The following is an 18,707-nucleotide window of genomic DNA, read 5'->3' as shown; positions in this document are numbered from 1 at the left end:
CAGTGAATGAATACATTCACGGTGTCTCTTGAATTTATATACCGCAAGAACATCTATCGCTATGTTAACCCCTTAAAACCTGGAACGCATCAGTGTAATTTTTTGATTTGAGCTTAAAAAAAAGCATTATTTTACACTTTGGCTATTCAAAAATAGCAGATCTACAAGCTCATAGCGCGGCACCGAGTGCCGCGCTACGAGCTTGTAGATCTGCTATTTTTGGATAAATCATTTTTAACTCAAATATTTGCTTCTCGGGGGTCCCTGGAACACAATATTTTGAGATGGGGGTCCGTGGCCAAATACATAATTGTGGGGGTCCTTGACATGAAAACATTTGAGCACTCACTGATATAGAAACAAACGTTTTTCAGAATACTGTTGGGATTTAGAAGACATTTTGTATAGAATCGGCTTCAGGTCTATAATGGGTTAATGTTTCTTCTGTTCAGTTCTACAACCACAGAAAGTAAAAGGCGCGCATGCTCCAGCTTAAAGACACCAAACCACCACGATGCAGTCATGATCCCATGGAAAAAACACAAAAATAAATCTAATCTACCTAACTTAACATATTTTAGTTAGCAATGTGTGGCCCTATAATAACGTGCCAACATTGAACCGCTGCTGGCTTTCAGTCTACAGCGTACACACCCACACCATCATTGTGTATCATACGTTACCACGACGATAGAGACGGTTGTACAGTATGTCTCACTCCACCATTAACAGGGTTTGAGGTTGAAAATGCACTGAAGCAATTTGCGCGCCGTGCTGCACCACTGCACTACACAACTTATTTGAGGAGGGGCTGAGCGTAGAGGCATGAATCCGCACCGGGCCCTCAGCCTCCGTTCCACCAGCATGCACCATCCGCTGGCCGTCAGTCTCCTGAGTGGGCTAGAATAACTCCACTATTACTGCTTCCATTACCCTCCATGCTAGATGCTTATTTCCAGGCCCCCCCTGGCTGCTCCCCTGCAGAGAATGTATGGTGGTGGACACTAGGGGGTAGAAAATAATGGATGAGAGGACAGGTGGGGACATATTGTCTGCAGAATACTATGGGACTTAACCCATTAAGACCCGGAACGCATCCGTGGGTCATTTTTAGATTTCTTTGGCAATTCAAAAATTCAACAAAAAAAAAGTAAATTGTGAAAATTTGTGGCAATATGTTTTTTAAAGCGAACATTTGTAGAATATTTAGTTCCAGGGACCCCCAGAAGCAAAGATTTGAGTTACAAAATGTCTGAAAAAAACTAAAATAATAATAATAAAATATTTGCACAACTTTTCATGATTTTTCAAAAATAGCAGATCTACAAGCTCGTAGCGCGGCACTCGGTGCCGCGCTATGAGCTTGTAGATCTGCTATGTTTGAATAGCTCAAAGAAATGTAAAAATGACACAGATGCGCCCCGGTCTGAGCGGGTTAATGTTTACAAGAAAAAACCTCAACATGCACATTCCATTATGTAGCAGTCAACAACTAAACAATCAATGGTGCTGTACTTGGTGAAAATTGAGTTGCCCTAACTGTGCTGTCAAGCTGAAAAGGGACAGTATGGGATAAAAGGCGCCCAGATTAACTTTTTCCGGGAGGGAAGCTAGGTCCAGAATGTACACACAAACAAACAAGGTCTACAAACTATAGCTCACCTCCATGACCTCTTCTCATCTCTGTCTCTCTGCACCGTGAGGTCTTGCGTGTTGATTTAACTCTGAGAGTGAACAACCTTTAACCACACAAACCCCACATGGGTAAGTCCCTCAGGGCTCAATACTAGTGTCTTCTCTGTTTTCTGTTATTGTGGGGGGAGCTTTTGCTGAAAAAACGCAGCTGGACAAGCTCAAAATGCGCTGTGAGCTTGTCCATCGGCTATTTTGAGCGAAAGCTTTTCCCCACAATACCGATGCTGGGGTTTAAGTGGTTAACTCCCTTAACTGCCAAGAACGACTTATGACGAGACATCGTCATAACGCCCTGGCTGCCAAGAACGACTTATGACGACTTTTTGAAAAAAATAAATATATTGTGATCCGAAGATTTGCTGCTCCATTCACTTCTTGTTTAACTTATTACTTTAACACATCCACCGCCAAGGGCTAATCTCATAATGTACTCACCAGTGCCAAGGTTTTATTGTTGTTTTTTGTTTTTTTCAGGTCGCCATAGGCCCCGTTAAAATCCTTTAGATTGCGCGATCCACTGTTTGTAAACAACGGGCACATGTCCTGGTGTCTACTCGTCGAGACCGCGTGTCAAACGGAGCCGCCATGTTTGAGTTTTTTGAATTGATTGAATATTTTATTAGGCAAAAAATGTAAAACAGCACAGTTACATTTAAAATACTTTGTCTAACAGGTCCGTTCATAAAAGTCCTTGCGGACTTGTTTCCAATGAGGGCCTTGGTATTTAATTCATAGGCATATATAGTGGCACCACAGTTCAAATATCATTACAAAATAACCAGCCAAAAACAATATATAACACTATGTACAACAAAAAAATAAAAAAGAGGGGAAAAAAAAAAAAAAAAAAAAAAAAAAATATGTACAAGAACAGGGGGGGGGGGGGTCTGCTGTCTAACGGGAAAATGGTACTACCTCCACCTTTGGCCTCCTGAAAGGTGATTTTTTAAGGCTCTTTTAAATGAGCCCAGCGAACTGCATTTTTTGAGGGATGGAGTTAGACTATTCCAATCCTGTGTGGCAGTGCTGTAGAAGGAGAATTTGCCCATGTTTGATTTATGGGTGGGTGGTACCAAATTGTTGTTAACGCTCCCTCTGGTATTGTGACTGTGGGTGTCGCTAACCTTTTGGAGGTATTTACTCAGATATGCGGGAATTGGGGGCATATCGGGCAAATTTGCATTTACAATTTTGAAGGCCAGTCCCATTTTTAGTTGTTTAACCCTGTCTTCCACCCTGAGCCAGCCTAGGCTGGCAAAATGGGTGGGAGAAAGGTGGGTCATGGGCCCCAATCCGAGGAGTAGCCGAATCAGTTTGTTTTGGGAGGTTTGAAGCTTAGTCTTCAGTGACACTGAGGTGTTGGAGTACCAGGAGGTGCAAGCATAGTCAAAAAGTGGTTGAATCAGGGCCCCAGAGAGGGTCCTGAGGGCCTGAGGGTTGACAAAAGAGGAAACTCTGCCCATAAATTTGGTTCTCTGGTTTACTCTTTTGACCACCTTTGTAGCCATGCTATCACCTGTCAGGTATTTGTCAAGTACACAACCCAAATAGGTAATCTCTTCTTTGCTAGAGATAATTGTGTCATCGACTTTGACCTTGAAATCATTTACATCCATCTGTCTGAGGGAATGTTTGGTCCCAAAGAGAATGGATTCAGTTTTCCCAAGGTGTAGTGACAGTTTGTTATCGGTAAGCCAAGTACGGATTTTTGAGAGTTCGGAGCTGAGCGCCTCCTCAACTTGCAACTTGTCCTCTCCCGAGATCAGGAGTGCCGAGTCATCAGCAAACAGGAACAATTTGCAGTTACAGGCAGCACTCATGTCGTTAATGTATAGAAGAAACAGTAACGGCCCTAGAATGCTGCCCTGAGGAACCCCACAGCTCACCGGGAGGGATGAGGACATGGTTCCGTTGATGTCAACCACTTGTTCTCTTCCCTCCAGGTAAGATCTCATCCAGTTTAGTGATGTGCAGTCAAAACCAATCGCCCTCAGCTTATCAAGTAAAATTGAGTGGTTTACAGTGTCGAACGCTTTTTGGAGGTCCAACATGACCATGCCGCAGTTGCCGCAGTTCTGACCGTTTATGTTAACATGGGAAATGCGAGGATGAAAAACTACATAGGTTTTACAGGGCTTTTAGTGTACGACTTAGAATGGAGGCCGACGGGAAACAAAAAACGGGATCGCACTTCCGGTCGACTTCTAGTGGTGTTACACTGAAAATGGTCCCCCTAGAAAATTGGAAAAAAAAAAAAATCGAAAAAAAGGAAAAAACACCCGGACCGTAGGACTACGGTTTCGGCGCTTAACAGTTGGATTTAACGGACCGTAGGACTACGTTCTTGGCGGTGGATGTGTTAAAAGGCTGTATCTCGGCTCCTGTATACTTTTTTTTTTTACTATGTATTTTTGGCCCAGACATGCTATTTTCAAAGGCAGACAATCAATGTCAACGAGGTCGCGATGACCTCGTTGACATTTGTGAAACCACACAGTATAACCCTCAGTGATTAGCAATCATCAGGGGATCGATCATACTGGAGATAAATATTCTGTGACTACTTGAAAAAGGTAAGAAAATCGAAAAATCGCTGGCAGTGGGCAAACGCAGCCAGAAATAAGTCTGGCAGTGAGAGAGATAAGGGTCCATTTGGTTACATTTGTACACTCTCTGATTTTCAAATGGATAAATTAACACTGATAATTGTGCTGTGTGCTTGACTACATACTCAGAGATGCACACACACACTTTATCATGCTTTACTTTTTCCTCTCACATGCCCCCCCCCCCCTCTCTCTCTCTCTCTCTCTCTCTCTCTCTCTCTCTCTCTCTCTCCGTCTCACATGCATCCCAGATCATATAGTAACCGTGACCCATTCAGACACCACATAATATGTTCCTGACACATCCACTAACCTATGATTCATCGTCATCATGGACCAGTATTGTGTAATTGGGGATTCATGCGTAGATGCACGTTTTTAATTGAGCGATGATCTCTTCGGGGCATGTTGCCCGAGAAAGCTCTTGCAATGCAGCGATTATGGGATAAAGGGAACACATTTGTGCTGATTGTATCCCTCTAGAGTTGACTATATAAAAGAAGACACAAATAATTCCTATACTGTGCGTCCATTAAAAAGATTTTATGAACAACTGTGATGAGTTGTGAATAAATCCAGAACCTATCCAGATCTTTTGCTCATGCCCTGAATAACGGCTGTTGTGTTGTGTCACCCTCGCCTGCCATAGATGCGTTGAACTCCGTGGTAACAAGGCCGCTGACATGATTGATTCCAGGGTAAAAAATTAACATAACTGTAGAATGTTTTATTTTTATTATTAATATTTTTTTATCCTGCGATTTTTGTAACCCATTTTTTTCACCCGGTGCCAATTTCCTAAATGATCCTGGGCGCTACACCACCAGCCCTACACCAGCGCTACACCAGTCCCCCACAGCCTAGGGAGGCCAGGGCCGAGCTCATGCTTCCTTCAATGCATGAGAGCCAACTGACCTTCTTGTCACCTGACAGGGGGGAGTTTCCCTGGTTGGACGTAGCGCGTGGAAGGAACACGTTATTCCAACCAGTTCCCTTCCCCTCCATCAGTTTTGTTTTGGTTTAGTTTTTCATTATGCCATGGTGTACATATTGACAATGGGTCTCCCCCAGGGATCTCTACTTGGTACCTTCCTTTAGTTTTTACTCTTCACCAAATGTCTTTGCTGAAAATAGCCGATCTACAAGCTCACAACAGGTTTTGTTTTGCGAAACCCTCCTTCTTTTTCCCTTTTCTTTTTTTTACCTCAACACCAAATGTCTTTGCGTAAAATTGCTGATCTACAAGCTCACAACAGGCCGCGTTGCAACCTGTTGCGATCTGCTTGTAGATCGCCAAATTTCCACCCCCGCATCGGAGGCCTAGGGTTCATGAAGTTTATAGTTGTATTGCCAATGAGCGCGTGATCCTTTTCTTGTTTTGTCTGCTCCATAAGGGCGTCAGTCATACACTTAGATCATATCATTGTGTCTGAGGAGAGCGCGGAAATGCTCCAGTTAAATCCCATTTTTATTTTTGGTGGCAAAGCCTCTTTAATCCTGCGTCTCCCCCCGGTGCCTAAATGACACATTAGCATGCGACTCTCTAGGCAGCACTGTGACTAATGTTGTCATGTTGTCATGGTTCCTGCTCCCACGTGTATATGCATGTGTAGGTAATGTTGTGTGTGTGTGTGTGTGTGTGTGTGTGTGTGTGTGTGTGTGTGTGTGTGTGTGTGTGTGTGTGTGTGTGTGTGTGTGTGTGTGTGTGTGTGTGTGTGTGTGTGTGTGTGTGTGTGTGTATTTAGAATGTGTGCGTGCGTGCGTGCGTGCGTGCGTGCGTGCGTGCGTGCGTGCGTGCGTGCGTGCGTGCGTGCGTGCGTGCGTGCGTGCGTGCGTGCGTGCGTGCGTGCGTGCGTGCGTTTGTGTATGTGCGTGTACGTACGTGTGTGCGTGTGCGTGTGCATGTGCGTGTGCGTGTGCGTGTGCGTGCGTGTGTGTGTGTGTGTGTGCAAACGTACCATCCGATGTTCCTTTCTTCTCCTCCTTCTGCTACTCAGCGAAGGATAGAAATGGTTGATGTTGTTCTCCAGTTAAGGTTCCTCAGAGCATGACGTGCAGCACAAACACATTTAAATACAGCCGCCTCTCTGAACAACACACAACACCTGTCTGATTATTAGCATAGAGGCATAGTTGGTGGGTTTATCTGGTTGGAATATGGACTTTGTTGCTTGGCAGATCCATCTAGTTCAATGATTCTCAACCTTTTGGATTTCAAGAACCCCCAGTTTGATATGCATTAGCCCACAGAACCCATTTGATACATTATTAGTGTGGTTGCCCTAACAGGGCAACCAGACTATAGTAATCCTTACACTTTATTATTCTTCTAGATAAACTTTATTTTGCCGGGGATCTCCTCCCACAGTTTATTTTTCCCAATTTAGTGCCATATGTCAAAATGACCGGTCTCACCGGGAATCCTGTGCTTGTATTTTGCTAAGAGATTGGTTGCATAGTTTTATTGATATTGATTTATTAGTGCATTAAATGTCCCCATCCACTTTAATGGAAAAGTGAAAAAACTCAAATTCAAGTATTTTTTTCTCAGAAACCGTAGGAGCTAGAGTTACCAGATTTAGAGGGGAGGTTCATAATTTAGTATTTTTTTTATTTTTTATAATCACACCATTCGGCCTCATGGTGGCGCTATAACAGCCCACTTTACGTTTTGGCCTATAACTTTTGAACCGTAGGTCCTAGAATAAGAATCTTTTCCCCCCTAGATTCCTTGGGTCATGACGCAACTCCCCATATAGGCCACGCCCATTTGCGTAAGGATAGATTTTCCGCCATTTAGAATTTTCTTCAAAACACACTTTTAGCTCCTCCTCCCACATATTTTGGTCAAATTTCACAAAAATCGGTACACATGATCTCTGGACCCATGCGATAATCTGGACCGAAACAGAATTTTGATAGTCCATACCGTTCGTCCGTAAATGGCTTCCAAAGTTAGCGGAAGGGGCCCGTTTTACAAAAAAGGCCACAAATCACGAACGAAACGTCCAGTCAATCCCAAATTTGAATCACATGTCAAGGGTGGTTTACTCAACAAATCCCAAAAAGCATTTCCACTTTGATCCATAGGGGGCGCCACAAATGCTCAAAATGTAACCGTTTGATGCAAAAACCTTATGTTGGGGGGATCAATCCTCTCAAAATGAAACGCAAGTGATCTCAGGAGATATGTGACAATGTAATTGGCGCAGCCTCCGACGGTATTCCTCCCAGCGTATTCCTCGAGTCCCGGCGGCAGCGACCCGCGACTCGCGTCGGCGCAACCACACTCTGCAATTGCCCTGAATTGTGACGTGTCTAGTTTTAATTATTGTTGTATTTATCTCTGGAACCCCAATCTACACGGCAAAATCCTCAGTGTTGATTTCTTCATTCCATTTGTACAATCTCAGAGTTACAGACCCAAAAGGGTCCATTTGGACCCCTGGTGGTCCCCGGACCTTACGTTGAGAACCAGTGATCTAGATCAGAGGCCTTAGCCTCTGGCTGCATTCCCACTTACAGTATGTGAAATGGCTTAAAACATTTAAATGAATAAAATAACATAGCCAAAATAGCAGCTCTACAAGCCTCCCCCCTTCAGTGTCCCCTGGCACCCCCTGGTGGCCAGTGCGTTGCTCTGTAGTAGATGCTCGTGGTGCTTGATTGCTATTAGCAGCCGGGCTGATTGACTGTGGTGCAAGCAGAGAGACAAATGACTCATCGCTAATGCCCAGTGTCTTACATGAAGGGAAATTCATGCCGTATGAGTCTTGGCCAAGGGCATGACAGCAATACATTACGTGAAATGGGGATCATATCTGTTTTTATAGCCAGAGGCTCTTTTCATGGAAGAGCTCTTTCACATGAGCGACCTTGACCACATGGGTGCATGCAGACCACAATTCCCTACGGCAAAGAGCCCTGCTGAGGCGTGTTAAGCCTAAGATCCTTCTTTTTTTTACCCCAGCAATGTCCCAAACATCGTAGGACAGGCTAAAACAATATACATCATCTCTGTTACAGCAAAGGACCAAAGAGAGACATGGTGGACAACGCTGCGCATAAGGGACCGTGTCCACAGAAAGCGTTTTATGAGCCGAGGGATTTGTCATGTCACTTTGGATTGTCATGTCCATATAGCGCTCACAGGCAGCGTTTATTGACACCTGCAACGTTCGAACCGATCAACCGTTTGCTGTGCTCGAATGCCCTGTCATCCGCGTTAATAGCGCAGATAGCTTAGCAGCTAAGCCTAAGCTGAAACAATGGTAAACATGGACCTCTCGTGGTTGCGATAACAATTCAACGTTGGGTGGTGAATTACCGGATTGTCAGACACGTGCAGCGCTCCTCTCCAAAAAAAAGTTGAACTATTGTCTGCTTGAAGCGGCCAGGGCGCTGCGCCAAAAAACGGCAGACGCCGTTGTTTACTGTTACCCTCAAGCACCACCTTTCAACGTTTAGGGTAGTCCGAGTCACATTCACATGACTGATAACGGAATGCATACGTGATTGAGAACAAGGTGATGTTGCCGTTAAAAAACATTGAAAACACATTGAAAACAAGTTAAATATACAGCTGTCAGAACTTGAAGCGGACTTGAGCCCCTTGAGTTATGCAAAGCCCACTTCTGCTGTCTCAGCAACATAGAGTTTGCACACCGATATGGTTGGAATCAGTTCTGATCCATCCTCATACGCGAAAGGCTGTCCTTTGCATCAGCATCAGACGCAAGCGGTACCTTGACCAAGTATTGACATAATATGACAAGATGGGAATGAGAATGTGTTATGTTGCGAGCTGCTCCGCCTGTTTTTCTAGCACTGCAAGACAATTACATAACCCAGAGTTCATCACCCTGCCAGTGCCAGAGCTCACTTGTTCTAGTAAACCAGAGTGGACCCCATGGAAATCAGTTCTATGATGCTGTTCAAATGGTGCCGTGATGGGTCGTGACTGATCATTGCCTCTGTTTAACAGGGGACCTGACTTTACAGCGATCAGGAGAGGCATTCCCATCCTGCTACTGTTTGATGGAAAGCAATTCCAGGACTAATGGGAAACAATAATGTTTATAGCCTGATGGTGACAAAGGCATTGAGAGAGACAGAGATTTTTTACCTCGGGGCACGTTTGGAACAGAGGGAGTGTGTCACTCCTTGATTTTTTGACACAAATAGATGTAGAAGAATTCCATCCCTTTCTATTACCAAAGGGGCTGGAGGAGTGTACAAGAACACACAAATCAGCAACTATGCACCGTGTATCCTTGCAGTATACAGTATTATTATTTTTTGATCTAGCCCCAGGCTACATTTTGGACCTTTTAATTACTTATGTGCCTGTTTATAACCTGAGGTCGGCAGGAAAGTCTCTTTTAGTTGTTTGTGGGTGCAAATTCATCTCATAAGCAAGTTTAAAACTTTAAATCACCTTTGATCTGTTTGTCATTTTAATATGTGTTTTAATTGTGTAAAGCACTTATATGTTTTGAAAAGTGCTATACACACTAAATCAAGTTTATTAAAGGTAATCTCTCGAGACAGATCTGGGCTCCCAGATTGGGTTCAAGGTTGTACTGTCACATGCGCTTATAGTGCAGCTATGGCAACATTGCAGGCAGTGACATTCTTGTTCTTAGAGCCTCTTCGACATACCGTATAATAATACAATAAGAAGAATATATGTAATTATGAAAGCAAAATATATACAGTATTAAACAAAAGTATGAAGAGGCTGTAATATCTATATGGTCATATACGTAATGCATAGTATAAAAAGTAGCACAAGTCATATGTGGCTGCAGTATAGTTGCAGTAAAGTGAACGCTGCAGTACTGAATACTGTGAATGCGCATGTGGAGTGTCACATGTGTGTTGGTGTCGGGGTGTTAAGAACATAATGTAGTCCATGTCACTGTTTTGAGTTCAGGATGGCCTGTAGATAGAAACTGTCCCTGAGTCTGCAACATTAGTGGTTCTCAAAGTGGGGTCCGGGGACCCCCAGGGGTCCTTCCAGGGGGTCCCCAGCAATATCAGTTAGTATAGCATCCGATGCAACCATCGGTTTTAGCCGATATTGTATTTGATATAATATTTATTTTATATTATCAGTGTTGGAGAAGCTTTCAAAAGGGTCAACAGGTAAAAATGTCAAGTAAAAATACTACATTTACATTGTTTGATCATATAATATGTGCATCAAGTAATAAGAGTACACTGTTTATTCAAATTCTGCATCAGCACCCAGAATCACAGTTACCGTAACAGGTGTGAGAAGGTAAACCCTAAAACATGTTTCGCAATATCGTATCTTATCAGTATCGGTCGATTTGACCATGGACATTTCTGTAGCGTATATATCCATACTCACATGGCAATGTGATGCATTGTGAGCTTGACCATGTAGTTTTGCTATTTTAACCCTCAACCCTTACCTGTGTATTTGTTTCATCCATACTGCAATGCTGACAACTACATTTCCCTCGGGATCAATAAATAGAGGTCTATGTATCTCGGTGTTGACATATTACATGGCTGGCAACTCTGTTTGAACCCTTTAAAACCGGGAAAGCATCTGTGTCATTTTAGATTTTAGCGTTGGCTATTCAAAAATAGCAGATATACAAGCTTGTTCATCTGCTATTTTTGAACATTTTTGAATAGTTTTGAATTACGGAAACGTTTGAGAACCACTGATTCGGAATGCATTTGTAGAATCGTCCTCAGTTCTTAACCACTCTCTATAGAACCTTGCAGTCTTATTATTATTATTATTATTATGATGTATTAATTGTATAGGGGGTCTCGTTCAACTTTTAACAACCGAGGGTCCAAACTGCTCGATTTGCACAGAATCAGCATTGGTCGTTAAGTAGGCAAGGTCAGTGTGCCCCGTCGTCATGCCTACAGCTTATTGACACAGATCAATAGGTGCCTATGTCATCAGGCAGACTATCTCTCTGTAAAGCCTGATGAGCGTATTGGCTGTTCCGCGCTAAGATAATGGCGCTCCAACCCGGGCAGAATTGGGAGACGGTTGCTTGGCAACTAGGCAATTAATTGTGTATGCTGGGAACTGCTTTGACAGAATCCCTCTGTCTCATGCAGTCTGTTGATCATTTCGCAAACTCAAGGATTTTTCCTTTGTTTTATTGGCAAAAGTTTGCGGTAACAGAAGCCTCCTGCAGTACATCTCTTTTAGACATGAACTTGTCAAGTCAGATTCAAGATTAGGTCCCATGAGGACTTGTTGTCTCGGGCTACATATCAAATAACGATGTTGAGGCGCAGGCTCCCCCTGACCAGGCCTTTTCAAGGGGAGGTACAAACCACACAGCACCCGTTACAGAGAGACCCATGTACTTGGACCCACACATTGCAAGAACTAGGAGCCTAATTACTTTAATCAGCTGTTCAAAGGCTCAACACACTTCGCTAATGATGCCATCTTGAAATTGTAGCCTCTATTAAAAGGTTATCACTTTCATCACAATGAGCCGCAAAATTGAGAGGTGGCATACTTTATTTAATCAGTCACTTGCCAAAATAAAGAGAGTGCACCCAGGGAAAAATTCAAAGGCACCTTTGAAATGGCAGCAATATCGCCCTGTCCGTGGTATATTACAATGTTATGGTTACACTGATATCGCACATGCAACTTAACCGCTTTTTAAAGTACATTTTGAATGCTTCTTGAGGCAAGTGCTAAATCAAGACCGTTTCCAGGTATATCTCCTGTGCCTCTCTCTCTGAGCGAAGGGGGCAAATCAGTCCAGTGTTCGGGTGGGAAGCATCCTTAATGATGCTGAAGGCCTTGTGAGGTGGATAGGCTCGATTGATGGCAGTGGTGAGGCTGTGACAAGCTGAGAGGTTTTCCACCACCCTCTGCAGTGATTTCCGCTTACAGCTGAGCTCTAGCCAAAGCAAGCTGTGATGCAGTGCTGCTTCCGATGGGACAACAGTAACGGTTTATTAGAATCTGGTGAGACACACTGTAGGGTGGGCTTTCCCTCAACCTCCTCAAGAAGAAGAGACATTAGGCTAGAGATAATAGAGGGCCCAGTAGAGGCTTTTTGATAATGTGGACTTCCCAAAAAACGTGAAGCTGGAGACACGCTCCACCTCCACCCTGTTGATGAAGATGGGGCCATTCCGTAACTCCGACGGTCATTCAAAGATGATGCTGTCTTTGTCCTTCATGGGACTGAGACAAGTCAAGACAAGACAAGACAGAGAGAGTTGCAATAAGAAAAGGCAGAAGGGTTATTGCTGTTTAAGTATGGGGTGTTGACACTTGTGACTGCCAGCAGCTGTGGACTGTCTGACTGAGAGGACCTGTGGGAGAGATAGCAGCGCTCAGTCAACACAGCGTGCCATTAATTATTTCCTAACAATTAAAAGGCCTCATGCCACAGTGTTCTTTCCATTTGACTCGCTCGGGTCAGATTCATTTTTATAATAATGGTTATACAGGACAACATCCTGCTTGATATTGTAATTTCAATTATATTTGAGGGTATGTTGATAGACAGCTACAGTGGTGGAAAAAGTACTCACATTTCTTACTTAAGTAAAAGTATCAATACTGGATTGTAGAAATACTCTGTTACAAGTAAAAGTCCGGAATTCAAAATTTTCTTGAGTAAAAGTACAAAAGTATTGGTATTAAATATGTACTTAAAGTACCAAAAGTAAAAGTACTAAAATGTTTGAAAATAGCCGATCTAGAAGCTCACAACGTGTCGCGACGCGTTGTGAGCTTGTAGATCGGCTATTTTCAAACAGCCCATGTATAAAATAGGCATAAGTGGTTAATGTATGTTTTACAATATAATAATTTATAACTGCAAAGAAACTAGTAACTAAAGTTTTCAAATGATTGTAGCGGAGTGAAAGTACAATATTTGGATCCGAGATGTAGTGGAGTAGAAGTAAAAGCATTGGAAATTGAAAATACTCAAGTAAAGTACAAATACCAAAAAATTGTACTTGAGTACAGTACTTAAGTAATTGTACTTAGTTACTTTCCACCACTGGACAGCTAACATACGGATTCTGAAAAGGTTGTTTCAACTTTATATATTTGACATTAATCCACCTAGACCAGTGCCCTTTGCGCACCAGCCTACTCTGGGACTATACGCATGTAGGGAACCATGCAAGTCGGGAACGACGCAAGTTGGGAATGCATGCCCGGCAATGCATGTCATTTGGCACAAACGTCCACCTGGACTCAAGGAGGAAGTGGTGGTCAAAGGTCAAGGTCACTGTGACCTGTCAAAACACGTACAGTTCCTTCAAAGTCTGCATCTACATGCAATACGACAGACAGGGATGTAAACTGCAAAATGGTTGGCGGAGGCTATTATGTGCTGCTGACATAGTATGTGAAATGTGACAGTGTGTGTGTGTGTGTGTGTGTGTGAATATCAAACATGTAACATGATGTTCTGGTTCCTTCCACAGACTGGCAGGAAAGAGAAAGGTGACCCTCTGAACTCGGCTATTGACAAGATGACAAAGAAGACCAGGGACCTGCGTAGACAGGTGAGCCAATGTGACCTCTTGATTGGAAAAAAATATGGTGGGGTTTATTCCATTTTAGAAAATTAGACCCAGTCAATTTGAATAAAAACTGATGCTGCTGAGCAAGAGCAGTGGGCGGGATTTCTGTTCATGAAATAATGTCACTGTCCAACGCACCTGCATCTGAACGAAGTGGATGTGCGAATATTTCAGTTGCATAGGAAATTAGACCCCAATTACACATAATTTTGATTTAATCTATAATACTGTCTAGCAGCTAAGCCATCTTTATAGACCCCCATTAAACCACTTTCAACCTGTTGTTCCTATTTTGGGAAGGTTTTAGACGAAAATGTAAATGGTTAGATTAGTTTATTTTGCTATAGACCGCCGAAGTCTGACGTCATTTACACATCCTTTGTTTGTCTACCTGGTTTGCAGTTTTCCACCCCCGTTCTGAATCCCATAGACGTATTGAATATCGCGTCAAATAAGAACTGTGTTCCAAAAATAAACACATGACCCCGGCGGGTTGACTCTTATGGATATGAAGCATCAACTGACGGTGAGAAAACGCTAATGTTACTTCCGCCGAATTAGTTACATTTTCGCCAGAAACAGACTGTATCAAATATAAGTGACTGACTATCATAAACGATACAGAACCCCCTCCCTGACAATAACGCCGACACGCGGTGTTTATTTTTGGACCACAATTCTTATATGAGACGATTCTAAGATGACCCAATGTTATTCTCCATAGAGAAATTACTTCCGCAAACCTGGGGATGAACGAGTCACGTCAGGACTTCGGTGCTCTATTTGTTGTACGATTAAGCACATGTAGGGCTTTGGCGGTTAGTGAGCGAGAAGTCAGTATGGAATACTACTACATCATGATAGCAGTAGAACACATATTTTTGTTCATTCACAGCTATTGATTTCAGCTCTATTTTTAACTTCCAAAATTCATAGCCCCTGGCTGCAACTGAGCACAGTACTGTAGGTATTGCAGCACATTCTAAATTCCAGTGCTGCTGCTATCCAATAGAAGCAGGAGAAAAAAATAGTCAGGTCATGCTGTGATACATTGTATAAGAAATCAAAAGCACAATTGATTTTTCTCTTTCTTTGTGTGTTTCTTCTTCTGAAGATAAGATTACTCTGCCTTCACCTTATAGCGCTTTTCTCTGTTGGTAATTGCAAAAATACGATGGAAAAGGTTGATGCCAGCTTTGGTTTCTGATTGGTGTAGTGCATTCAACCATACCTGTACACATCAGTAGGGTATTTTCGCGTTCTAATCAAATCCCTTATATAGAGCTGATCCCATACAAGATTTGAACACTGGTTTAACATCAAGTCAGCGCTCCTGGGCCTTGAATAAAGTTGCACTTGTAAAACAAACCCTCTCCTATCCGGGTGTGTTTTGGTAGGAGAAGCACTTTGTGGGAGAAATAATAGCAGCTACCTGCAGAGGCTGTGCTGTGCTTATGACCCCGCTAACCTCTAAAGATCAGAGGATCATTTCATATGGGAGGCCATAGCTCTCTCTCTCCCCTGCTGGGCCTTTGTTCCTGCTCTGTGACAGGCAAGGCAGGCAGGCAGGCAGCACTTTCCTCTGACAGGAGGTTTCTATTGACAGGAGTCTGGAGACTCGAGGGAGGGCGAGCTCACAGCAGACAGACAGGCAGGAATTACATAGAGCTCTGATATAGTAATTATGTCAACAGATTTGAATTTAGCAAGTGGGTGATGCCATGTAGAGACATTAAGCACTCCTGGAGGGAGGAGAACTTGCTGTGCATGCATGTGTGTGCATGCGTGTGTGCGTGTGTGCGTGTGCGTGTGTGTGTGTGTGTGTGTGTGTGTGTGTGTGTGTGTGTGTGTGTGTGTGTGTGTGCGTGCGCGCGCCCACGCCCCTTTCTCAACCTGCCTTACTGTAAGTAGGCGACATGTATTATTAGAGTATATGTGCAAATGACTGACATCTGCTGTGTTCATATACAGTACGTGGTTTTAATTGAAGCATTCTACTGCCAGGTGTTCCTCAACACGTTTCCTTTCTTTTTTTTCCTTCTTTTATTATATAGATTCTTTTTTTGTCTTAGTTGGAATAAAGTACAGTAGCTGTAGAAGAGCCACCTTTAACATCAAGCATTCTGTTATCCTTCAATGTCCTGCAATATAGGATTGTTTCAGTGAGCTTTGTCTATCTGTTGACAAAAAAACACAGACTAACGGTCGTTGCACACTGAGTCCGATGCAATCTTTTATTGGTAATCAGTTTTTAACGCATCAGAAAAAAAAAAGCCTACATATCAAACTGGGTTTATGTGACTCACCAGCACAGCCACGCACCATCACAGCCACTTGTCGGACTGCAATTACAGAGTATGTGTGCGAGAGATCACAGTGAAGTGTGTGTTCCTTTTAAACGTTTGTCATCTGTTTTCTTTTTCCGTGTGAATAACACAGACTCTGTGTGTGAGGGGGCTTTAAACGCCTGCATACATTTCACATTAGAAAGTCATGTTCAAACACCGCTATTCATGCAGGTATAGCTCTGTGATTATTTGAAGCTGACGCATAGCAGTGCAAACCTATGAAAGTTAGGAGTCTATTTTGCATCAGACCCCAGATGCAGTCCAACGCTGTGTGTTTGATTGCCGACTTGAGAAGGAAATATTAACTTCCCCGGCAGAGTAAATCACAGGTGTGCAAACTGCTATGCCATCCAACTCGGGGGGCCAGAAATTACAGCCGGGTTTTCTTACCTCACCTCATGTTAACCCATTAAGACCGGGAACGCATATGTGTGTAATTTTTTTTATTTCTTTGGCTATTCAAAAATAGCAGATCTACAAGCTCATAGCGCGGCACCGAGTGCCGCGCTATGAGCTTGTAGATCTGCTATTTTTGAAGAATCGTGAAAATGTGTGCAAATCTTTGAATATATATATTTTTTAAAGCGAACATTTTCAACTCACATCTTTGCTTCATGGGGGTCCCTGGAACAACATGTTTTGAGATGGGGGTTCGCGGCCAAATACATATAATTTTGGGGGTCCTTGACGTGAAAAAGTTTGAGAACCATTGATTATGGCAACAAAAGTCTCTTCAAAAAACTGTTAGGATTTAGACGATATTTGTAGAATCCCTTGAAGCAAAGATTTTAGTTAAAATGTTCACTTTAAAATATATATATTAAAAGATTTTCATGATTTTTCAAAAATAGCAGATCATAGCGTGCCGCGCTATGAGCTTGTAGATCTGCTATTTTAGAATAGCCAAAGAAATCTAAAAATGACGCACAGATGCTGCGTTCCCGGTCTTAAAGGGTTAATCACAGGGCTGCACTAGGTTTACAATAGGTGTAAATCATCAGTATGCTCCGGTGAGAGGCCCATGTTGCACATCAACATGCCACTGTCGGCTCCTCTGTTAAACCCTGAGTGTTCATTTAACTCTGAGAGTGTGCAAAATGGAACCAAATGGAACCATTTGCACTAGCTCTCAGAGACTCGAATTAACACCGAGGACTTTACCGTGTAAGACAAGCGACTATCTGTGTGATAATGTTCAGCCCCGCACTCCCACCACAGCCAGCGTTCTGCTGATATGTGCAACAGCGTAATTGAAATTTGCTTTCTAAATCTGTTTGCTCATGCTTTGCCTTGGCCGTAAATATCGCGGTGACTCATGATTTAACCTAAACAATCATACGTCTGGCCAACTGCTGATAATGTGCATTTTTCTCACATTACTCAGCCCTTATTATTTTCACTGTCCTTGATTGGGAGTATTTTTGAGAACTGTTTGAATGCATTATGCGCACATTTGCCACTCACACACACAGACTTGCATGCACGCACGCGTGTGCACACACACACACACACACACACACACAGAGATAGAGCGCGAAGGACACAACATGAAGATGGCTGTGTGCACTGATCTCCCAGACCAGGGATTTTTAATCTTCTTAAGATATTTATTTCATTATCTACCACCGTATTAAAGCGGACAAGAAGTTTATTGCATGGCTTTTTGAATTTTATGGTACAGTAAAGTGGTTTAAAGGAAATGAAACGTGTTTAACAGTCCTGATTTACTCAAGTGAGTCAACCGCAATTCATTTCATGGGTGATTCTTAACAATCACCTTTAATTCAAGTCAAGTGCGTTTTAGTATGCAGGTGGTCAGTGTTAACAACACACTGTTATATTACTGTACAAATGGATCATACATTACCCTATAATGTTGACCTTGTAACCACATTGCTACTGTATGAGCCATCTATTAATTCCATATTATTGATCTTATTTGATTACAGTTTATAGTAAGGATCATTAATTGTTGAAAGAATTGTCATAGTGGTTTATCAATGAGTATTGATAACTATATATTCAAATATTAGGAATAGCCAAGACGCTATTTATTCTGTGACTTTATTTAACATTATTATGTTTTTGTTTTGTTTTTTGTTTTTCACAAGAATGAATGTTAACTGGGTTAATGCTTGTTCTAAATTGCGAATTAGATGAAGAATGGATAGTGCAATAATTGTTCTCCTATTTATACATTATTAATGATTTGCTTGGATTACATACTGCACTGTATAACCGTATAAGCTTAAAAGCTCTTTCTAAGAAAGGCCCTACGGTATATTAGATTATGATGATGATGATGATGATGAATATTGTTATTACAAACTCTGATTGTCCAATAATTTGCAGTATACCCCAAATCAGTTGGACGGGTCATATGTTTGAGATTCAGATGCTTAGCCCTCTCATTCCATTAACAATCTGTTACAGAATGTCGGAACTATGGCCTATAACAGTTGTAACCTGTGCTTAGAACCCACATTAA

General features: G+C 42.5%; 1 protein-coding gene across 1 annotated transcript in view; it reads left to right on the top strand.

Moving 5' to 3' along the window:
- Positions 1-18,707, top strand: part of ctnna2 (catenin (cadherin-associated protein), alpha 2) — a 574,287-nt gene that overhangs the window by 440,513 nt on the left and 115,067 nt on the right. Inside the window, exon 8 of the mRNA XM_080414083.1 lies at positions 13,773-13,853. Within this exon, the coding sequence (XP_080270209.1) occupies positions 13,773-13,853 (81 nt within the window). The remainder of the gene's footprint in view (positions 1-13,772; positions 13,854-18,707) is intronic.

Source organism: Gymnoscopelus braueri (genome assembly GCF_963280865.1).
Source record: "Gymnoscopelus braueri genome assembly, chromosome: 2".
Lineage (NCBI taxonomy): Eukaryota > Metazoa > Chordata > Actinopteri > Myctophiformes > Myctophidae > Gymnoscopelus > Gymnoscopelus braueri.
The sequence above is the reverse complement of the archived record's forward strand: the minus strand, read 5'-3'. Positions and strand labels throughout refer to the sequence as shown.